Raw genomic sequence first — 10,209 nt, 5'->3', positions numbered from 1 at the left:
GAAAAAACCTATAAATTAAATTTTCATACTTATTTGATATATTATTGTAGGAGAAATTAATCTGTGTTCTGGGTACGAACGAAGATGAAGAAGACATAGTCATGAGATAGAAGAAGAAGAAGGGAGGAAGTGGCAGCAGAATGAACAGTGGAGTTCCTTTTTGATTACTCTCTTTAGTGTTTAATATATTTCACCCCGTCCTCTTTGGAGAAAGAAAAATCAAACACAGCAAAACTTGTCCCAACTTTGCACTTTGCAGTTTTTGCGTTTATTGACTACGCAGAAAAGAAGAGAAAAAGCAGAGTTAATTAAATAGAAAAAAAGAATTGTTGGAGTGTCACTTTCCTATATATACTCTCAACTCAAGTTAGCCAGCAAAAAACACTCTCATCTCTCTCTTTCTTTCCCATTCCTTTTACATTTTTTTTGTTTATATTATATGCACCACTACACATCTTTCTCTCTCTCTCCATGGTTTTGTGTAGCTGAGAAAGTGTCTTCTCTTTCAAAAACATTTTTCACATATTCATCACTTTGCAGCTCCTCAATTAATCACCTTAACTGATTAATATTCTAGCTCCCTTTTCTGTTTTTGTTTTGTAGCTTCTGGGGTTCTTCTCTCATAATATATACCAAATTTCATACAGTGGAAGAATAAATTTTTATATATATGTGTGTGTATTTAAACACCCTTTCCCTTCCTTCAAATTCTGAATTCTCCAGTGTGTTTTTGTTTTCCTATTTTGGTTTTGTTCCCTGTGTTGTTGTAGCACATCATATACTATAGATTGAAATCATTTCTGGGAATATAGGTGATTGATAAAATGCCCCAGAATAGCATTTTCCGAGACCAATCATCGAATCAGATTCCTGATCTTTCCCTTCACATTAGCCTCCCAAACAGTGCTCCTTCTTCGATTTGCACTGGAGAGGATTCACCCTTTGATGCATGGCCACACCAAGATGACTATGCAGAAGAAGGCTTCAAATCCCACAGTGATGGTTCAATCAAAGGTTGTAGCCCTTACCACACAGACACACAACTGTCTTTAGCAAACTCCACAACTGTCACTGTTACTCCCTCTGAGGCTGACAGCACCTGGAGGAAGAGAAACTTTGTTAGACTTAGCCACCATGGGGTTTCTGAGGCTCAAATAAGACTCATCAATGGAATCCCTCTCTACAGTAACCTTTCTTCTTTGGACAACAACACTAGTACTGAGAGAAACCCCACCAACAAGTTTTCCTTTTCTTCTCTATATTCACTTCCACACCCTCCTTATTCTTCCAATTCTGCTCCTAACTATACCTATAATGGTGCTGTTGGGGGTGTAGCAGGAGAACCAATCTCAAGGCCCCAACAGTTTCAGCACTTTGATTACCCTCAGCAGCAGCAGTTTGGGAATAGTTCAAATTTTGGAGCTTCTGAATTTTCTAATAATGGATTTGTGAGATCAAGAATGTTGCCAAGGAATCAAAGTAATAAAAGGAACATGAGGGCTCCAAGAATGCGTTGGACTAGTTCTCTTCACAACCGCTTTGTTCATGCTGTTGAACTACTCGGTGGCCATGAAAGTGAATCTCTCTTCCTCTTCCCTTTTGCATAGATATGTGTGTGTGCCTGTGTGTCTGAGTTTCTGTGACTGTGTTTGAAGACTCATTAACAAAATGAAAAATTACATATCCAAGATGTGAAATTAAATCTAGGTTTTGCCGTGTTTTGAACTGTTGTGTTTGTTGGATGTTAGGGGCTACTCCTAAGTCAGTTTTGGAACTAATGGATGTGAAAGATCTAACACTAGCTCATGTGAAGAGTCATTTGCAGGTATATATGACTTACATACACCTTACCCTCATTTTTTGTTATCCTCTTCTTCCATGTAAAACAAAATCATAGAAAGAAAAAAGCTTTCTATTTCTCTTTCTCTTTCTCTTTCTTTCCCTCTGTGTTTTGTTGCGCCTGTGTGGACTAGGGTAGTGTGTAGACTTTGTCCAAGGTCTATCTATCCAAGGGGCCGCACAGGAACCGAGGCATGCAGTGAATGAATGAATGATGAACAGTGGAAGTTGTTGTTTGATGCAAGAGGAACATGACAAGTTCTACTTTTCATGAGAGAGAAAGCCAAAGAGATAAAAGATAGAAAGAGAAAGTAGGAAAAGTAGCCATCATTTCTCAATAATAGAAGCAATTACTTACCTTACCAAACATCAACCTCGTGGTTATTAAACAAACAAACCCACAAAAAGAAGCATCTGATTTGATTATTTTCTCCCCTTTTTTATTCTCCTTCAAAATCTTCTTCATACACAATTCAGATTTCCCATCTATCATTGCTCTTTCTCTTTTTTAATATATATAAATATCCATCTCTTTCTATTATATTAATCTTTTCTGTCTTTTTTTTTTGTTACTGCAGATGTATCGGACTGTTAAGAACACTGACAAACCTGCACCTTCTTCAGGTAATTCATATATAATTTGTAATCACACCCTAGCCGCTTGTAATATTTTACCTAATGCAATTCCTTGATTTCCGCTCCAAATTTTTTAGCTCAATGTTTTCAATTCCCATGGAGATTCCCTAACACCCCTTTATGACTCAGACCCTCTTAATCTATATCCATTAACTAATAATTTCTTCATGTCTGCATAAATATTGTAAAAAAGTTAATGTATATGCACAAAAGAAAAAGATTAATTATTGACTTGTATATGCGTATGTGATGATGTGATTTTGAATTTATATTAATGCTTGATTACATTTACATAATGCAATAAAACAGATGGGGATGAGGATTTCATGTCCATAACAGTTCCAAATAATCAAAATACGAATTTTTTACCCAATCAGAGAGGAGCTCCAAATGCATCCATGGATCATGATAAGGGCTACACATCCAGCAATCTGTGGGCTAATTCTTCTACCAGGTAATCTCTGATGTGTGTGTGTGTATGAAAATGTTTCAGTGTCACTATCTGCATGGTGCATGGTGTTGGATTTTCACTATCTATATATATGCAAGTGTTCATATATTTAAGATTTGAGTTTAATAATTGGAGTTGGGGAAAATCTGAAATCCAATGTACACCCTTTTGTGAAACTGAAAAAAGTGCTTCTCTCTGACAACTTTTGCTTTTCACTTATTTTCTCCACTTCTGCTTTCTTTCTCTCTTTCTGAAGATCAAAGTAGCGATTCCTCATTTGGTTGATACCCCTTTTTGATACAATGTCATTCACCCTCTTTAAATGTGTAGAAAGCAAAGTTTCCTGAAACTAGACGAAATTTAGTGGTTATGTGCAAGTGAAAATATACATGGAGAAGCTATTCTCTCCACTCTTGAATATGCACCATTTATGGATTAACATTCTACTTTTAGAACAGCATATTTCTATGCTCTACATTGACTTATGCAGTTTCTTTCTCCCTTTGGCTATGATCATTCCATGAACTAATGGACTTGCTTTGATCTCCATTCAGTAACTAACATTACTTCTTCACAACACTATACCGTTATCAAATTAGGCTTTGTTTCTGTTCCGATTTTTCTTTTCCTTTGGTCGTACATTTGGTATTTTAGCTTTATCAAAGATTGATGCTTGGTACTATATAGTTTCTAATTCAAAATTTGAGTCAACTAATACGACAAAAAGGGCTAAAAACTTAGGTGTGGCAAACTCCTCCTATGATCCTAATCGCAGAAAAGACATTTCTAGCGAGAATTGCAATGGAATAGGTAGAAAACATATCCTTAGTGGAAGTTAAGGTTCAAATATATACAATTCTGAAAAAGTTGTCATTCAGTGATACTATACAGCATAATAATGTCTTTATACTATGATAAACTTCTTTTTTGGACTAAAAATGGCTAATATTTCAGACACAGAAAATCAAGCAAAACTTAAAGGTATTCTCTGGTTTATGACTATTTTGTTTAATACACAACTTAGTTTGTATGAGATTACATGAAATCATATTATATATATAGATTTCATGACCATCATATATATATATATATATATATATATATATATATATATATATATATATCTTTTGGCTTCCCTATGTCATGAAAATGGTGGTCAAGAATTGAGTTGGATTCTGATAAGCTTTAGCTCTGATGCAAAATTGTCTCGGTCCTCACGTTTGTACTGCAAAAAAGTTTCTTGGAGTCAGAAAGATAGACAGTGAGGTTGAATTCTTTGTTTCTCTTTTGCTACACAAGTCATAGTTAGAAGAGAAGTGCTGGTACAGGGATTTTTCAACACTTTTTTTTATTGATATTGAGTTTTATGAGCACTACTATTAACAACTAAAGCATGTTTCTTAAATAGTAAGAATTAGACAAATTTATAGTTAAAATTTATTTTACTGTGAAAATGTACTAGCAAAGTAATACATTTAAGTGCACAACTTATACATCTAGAAGAGAAACATTATAAGTACAATATTTTCAATTTTCCATGTTTTTTTTTTCTCAAAATGTTGTATTTGATAAGAAAAACACAAGTAGTGGAGTTAAGTAAAATGTTGTATTCAAAATAATATGTTAAAAAATATGCATTGTAGTAACTTTCTGATGTTCAAAGATGATTTATCAGATACCTCAAGAATCTTTAGACCGAATACATTATTGATTTAGTGTAATTAAATAAAACAGATAATTTTATTTGAAAGGATGAAAAATGAATAATAATTGTGTATAAGTATTCTAGGTGATTAATTAAGATTTTATTTATTTATTTATTTTTAATCTTGATCATTCACTTAAGATTGAAATATGACTTTTATATTCTAATTTTAATGTTTGTACAGTTTTTATATGACTGAAACAAATAATTAAACTCAGGTAATTAAAATTTAAAATATAAAATCATATGGCTTTCAAAAATAACCATGTTTTAGTCTTAATTATTAATTAGTTATGTTATTTGCCTATTATATTGTGAACATGTGTGTATGTGAAAGTTTGGATTTTTTAAATTTAAATATAAAATGTATAAAGGGATCATAATTATTAATTAATATCTAGTTTATTACTAGAAAAGTGTTTATGAGTTGAACCAATCAATTTCTTAAATCCAAATCCAAGCTCACTATAGATCAAGTAATGATTGTTTTATAGAAACAAAGAAAAAATAATTATTGAACAAAGAATCAAACTAAATCATATCCCATACAAACTTTGAATTCAAATGTTACACAAATTTAAGTTTTTTTTTTACTAATATAAAATTTTAAAAAATTGTTTTATGATATGTATTTTTAAACAATTATATTAAATAAATTAAATATTATATAGTATCATTTTGGTCAAACTAACCTGAAATGCAAGTCAAACCCACCTGATAAGCTACAAACCTAGCTAGGTTATTGGACAGCCTGTTGTCCCTAGCAAGATATTGAAATAAGATTAATTTCATTTTGAAAAAAAATATATAAAATATATAAAATTGTAAATTTATTTTCCCATTTTAGAGTGTCAGACTCTAATTTTCTTACCGAAATTATAAAAAGCTTACGTGTGAAAGAATGAAACAAACACAATGAAAGCTTCCAAAAAGAAAATTAATTCTTCTGCTTCCTAGCTTATTAGAAAAGAAAGAATTGAAACAATACATAAAAGAAAGTACTTTTAAAAATTAAATTTTATTTGATTAAAAATAGATAAATTACTTGTTGGGAACACAATGTTTAGCCTTCATATTATTGAGAAGACTTTCAGTAAGAAACAAAAGTTATGTTTGGATTTATCAACAATTCCACCAGCATTATGAGTTGTTCACATGCACCATATATTAGATTTTTTTTTGGTGCTGTGTTTAAAATTAATTTTTGAAACTTCATAAATTATATATATATATATATATATATATATATATATATATATATATATATATATATATATAAAACTCATTTCTTACATGTTATTATAAAATGTTGACATGAAAATTCTCGCAAAATAGGAAAATTTCTAGCAATAATTAACTTTGATGTCACTTCAAATAGGAAAAGTAAAACCGCAAGAGATCTTCATGAGTAAATTACGCACAAATAAACTTACATCACATTAACTTAAATTTATAATGATGTATAAACACAAGCTTAACCTTAAATTAAATTAAGTTGTATATAAACTTTAGATAATAGGGTCCTTCCCTATATTACTATATTGTAAATTTGATATTAGTGGATACAAGTCATAAATGGAATCATTATGACCATTATAAAGGACAAAAATGTGTTCAATTAGTAAGGGTAAATAAGAAATTGAATTGGTGTTTTATCTTCAAAAAAAGTTTCCCTTAAAATCAAAAGTGCAAGGGTTTGTTTTTCAAGAGTTTTGATTTTTCACTAATAAGAATATAATTTCTTAAAGAATAATATTCTGTATTCCTAGATATTTAATTATCCAATATATGACATTTTCACACAAATTAAAAATTTGTTTGTAAGATATATTTTGAAAAAAAAAACATTATTAATATATATCATCATGTTCATTACCTACTCTCCAATAAGGCTTAATTAAATCAATCTCAGAACAAATTATATACTCTCTCTCTCTCTTCATATATAGATAATTAGTGGGAATTATTTAAAAACAGCTATGGCAGAAAGTAAACTTAAAAAAAGCTTCTCAAACCTTAAAATACACACATTTACTTTTTTTTTTTAGTTAAAGGGTTTGAAAAACTTTTCGGATACTCAACTATTTGTTTTTCATCAAAGTAAACAATAAAATTATATCTGAAATAGTATATGATTTCATATACATATTCAAAGGTTTAATTAAAAGACATAATTATGAAACTACGTTATATTAACAGCTTTAGGTTTAGGTTGTTTAACCTATTTTAAAGAATATAAAACTAATAAAAAGCCCCAAAATCAGAGTTAATGGAGGATATGTTCTTACATCACAAACAAACACTGACTCACAAACACACGCATATGTTCTTGACTTCCTTTTAAAAACCTAGATTCCCTGTTATTTGGTCTTTTTTCATTATTCCTTGCCGTTTTCCTGATTATTTTTCTTACCTTTTTCTGATAAATTCTCTGCAACAGAATTTTATATTGTATACTACAATGAAATACATCTTCAATTTATTCATGACATAAAATGTTGTAAGGCATGAACAAAAAAATAAAGTCTTTTAAGGGAATGAATATATACATGTACTCAAAAGCTCTGAAACTTTATATATAATTTCTGGTAGAAATAACTGCAGATGGCTTAAAGTCCTTTCTCTGATCAAGGTACGAATGAAATAAATGCACATTGACCATCACAAATGTTTGTTTTAACGTACTATGAGAAAGAGTGGTGTTAGCGGTGTCAAAATACAGTGTCCAATATTAAAATATCAGTGTTCTATTCTGATATCAGTAAACCTAATTATAAGATTTAACTTATAATCTTTACTTTATCATGAGATGAAGAATATATATATATAGTTACTTTTGAGAGCTTTAAATGGTGAAAAATCTGATATCAAAAGTGAAATATACTTGTTGGAACATATTGTAACATGTAGAAACAATATCTTTTTAATGCATGTGTTGTTTGCATTATATTCATTCAAATTTTAGATCTTACAAAAATGAAAGCATAAAGTATTTCTTATACAAAGCAAATGTTCCCTGTATTTTATCTTGAAAAAGTTAATAAAGTAGGTAGCATGTTCAGTGGAGTAGAGAAGAATTAAAGCTAATTCACACTGCAGAAGAACTAAAGGTGTACGTATATAAATTTTCATAGAACTATCATGTTTAAATGTTTGTAATGATGGCTTCATGGTTGTAATTAATTCAGCTCTTTCACTTCAGACAACAAATTTGTACAACAATTTACAATCATGAAAAGATATATAAAAAAGAGAGAGAGAGAAAGGATTGAATCATATAGTAAAAGAAATGGAGAATAAAAAGAAAAGATTGTTCAAAACTCATAATAAGAGATTATCATATCTGTCTTTTCAACTAACATTGACTAGATATTTACAATAAGAAAAAAATGATATATATACTTAAAACTAAAGAAAGACAAATATGTAAATATATAAGCTAATTTAAATATAATACTATGAGCATATTATCTATCATATTATATTATATTATATATATATATATATATATATATATATATATATATATATATTAATCAGACATCTTATCTCGATTAAAGATAAAATGAATTTATAATTAAGTTTAAAGTTGATTTTGTAAAGTTGAATTAGGTTTGAAGTTCATTTCTTAATCAGGTATCTAAATCATGAGTTTGAGTATGTTCTAGTCACATTTATTATTTGTTAGGTATATGGTGTCATCCGCCATCACACTATTCATTAATGTTTAGTTTTATGATCGAAATGTATATATATATATATATCGGTATGAGAGAAGTGTCACTACTAAAAATTCTCATATTACATGAAACTTTTCTTGTAAATTTGTTAAAAAAACTTTTAAAAAACAACTTTTTTTTTGCTAATTTTTTAAGAATCTTAAATAATGAATAATTCATTTGTGGATAATTATTTCCTACAAAATTATAAAATTTGTAAGTATTTTTTACAAAATTTGTTATGAAAAGTGTTTTATACAAAATATTTTATAAAAGAATTGGCAGCAATTTTCTGTAAAATGTTTTTTCATAATAAAATTTATAAATATTTTTTACGAAAAAAATTTCAAAATAAAATTGACAAGAAATATGAGTTTTTTTAGTAGTGTATGTTAAAAATCACATTCATGTATTATTAAAGATCCCATACATGTATCACTCTTGTATTATTGTTCCTCCTTACCTGAATTCCCTCTATTTCTTTTGTCTTCGTTATCCTCGTCTGTGTCTTTCATACACTGGTAGCTGCTTAGTTTTTCATATCTTAGTACTGTTTATTATTTTGCTTGCAACATGTTAGAGCTCACAATAACATAGTGAAACAACCAAAACAATAATTTGTCTAAAATAAAGATCGTGACATAATTAATACTTTTGGCTGTCACATTAAACTTCTGAAAACTTTGTTCTTTGAAATGACTCACAGTAGAGGAGCACGGATACAAGCTAGTGCACATGATTTGGAAGAACTTAGTCACCACGAAATCCTATCATCTCAGCAATATTCTGGGAAACTTTCTGAGGTTGTGACTTCATCATCTTCACATCAATGAATATATCTGTTGAGATCGATAAGAATATATAGTCTGAGTTGATGACAGTAACTACTTTGTGCAGGGAAACAACTACATACAAACAAGAAGCTTCAAGGATCAAAATCCAAGCTTGGAGTTCACCTTAGGGAGATCAACACAAGAATGAACAAGCCTAATTTTAACTGGTTTACATGATCACTTTATTATTACTAGCCAAAAATAGAAAAGATTAATGCACAGGAATATAAATTAATTAATATATAATATATATATAATATATATAGGCAGTGCTTTTTTCAGGGCAAAGATGTAATGCACTTTCCACAAATCTAAAGCATCTCTGTATATTCTTTTTGGGGCAAAACTTATTTAGGTTGTGTTAGTCGTTATATAAATGTTATTATAGTTAAAAGTAAAAGCTGAAGAAAAGAAGGAATCAGATGTATAATAAGGCCTTTGTTCCCTCTTTCTTCTTTCTTCTTTCTTTCTTTTTTTTCTCCTTTTTCCATTTCCTTTTCCCTTGGTTCTTACAGATTTGTCCATGCACAACTTTTCTTGAGCCTCATTTTGATTCTTGTGTGTGATATTCAGTTGTGTGAAAAAGCTTGATATAGCTGGTATCTATCATTATAGTATACTTTTGTTCCTTGGATTTTATCCTTGACTTGTGCACAAGGGATATATATATCATGAAAGCTAAGAAAAACAGTGATGAGAGTGAAAGATATGAAGAATATATTAGTGAGTTTTCTTTCATGTGTGTGTGAAATCACATCTTTTGGCAAATCCTGAAAAAAGAAAGGTGTTTGTGCTTAAAAAAAATTCCAGATACATGGGCTATGATTGGAAGATATCCACGTTACTTGATACTGTGATTTGCATGTTTGTGTTGTGATTGTGGCTTGCATTATGCCCCACTTATGAACTCCTTTTGGCTGATATGATATTCCACTGACTTGATGCTCTGATGGAAAAGCCAGTTGCAACAGCTGTAACCTTAAGTGAAGCATATTCAAAAAACAGGTTACAAACAAATTATATATA

The 10,209-nt window shown here is 29.7% G+C and overlaps 1 protein-coding gene across 1 annotated transcript; it reads left to right on the top strand.

Moving 5' to 3' along the window:
- Positions 1-330: 330 nt before the first annotated feature.
- Positions 331-9,495, top strand: LOC114181041 (transcription repressor KAN1-like). Its single transcript, XM_028067360.1, has 6 exons — positions 331-1,575; positions 1,749-1,825; positions 2,418-2,463; positions 2,785-2,929; positions 9,057-9,153; positions 9,248-9,495. The coding sequence occupies exons 1-6, from the start codon at positions 825-827 to the stop codon at positions 9,329-9,331; spliced, it is 1,200 nt and encodes a 399-aa protein (XP_027923161.1). The 5' UTR covers positions 331-824; the 3' UTR covers positions 9,332-9,495.
- The last annotated feature ends 714 nt before the right edge of the window (positions 9,496-10,209 follow it).

The sequence above is a fragment of the Vigna unguiculata genome, chromosome 4 (genome assembly GCF_004118075.2).
Source record: "Vigna unguiculata cultivar IT97K-499-35 chromosome 4, ASM411807v1, whole genome shotgun sequence".
Lineage (NCBI taxonomy): Eukaryota > Viridiplantae > Streptophyta > Magnoliopsida > Fabales > Fabaceae > Vigna > Vigna unguiculata.
This window is presented reverse-complemented; position numbering and strand designations above follow the sequence as displayed.

Coding starts and splice junctions, on each gene's coding strand:
- LOC114181041 (XM_028067360.1), top strand. CDS start 825: ATGCCCCAGAATAGCATTTTCCGAGACCAATCATCGAATCAGATTCCT. Junction 1,576..1,748: donor ACTACTCGGTGGCCATGAAA/GTGAATCTCTCT, acceptor GTTGGATGTTAG/GGGCTACTCCTAAGTCAGTT. Junction 9,154..9,247: donor ATTCTGGGAAACTTTCTGAG/GTTGTGACTTCA, acceptor TACTTTGTGCAG/GGAAACAACTACATACAAAC.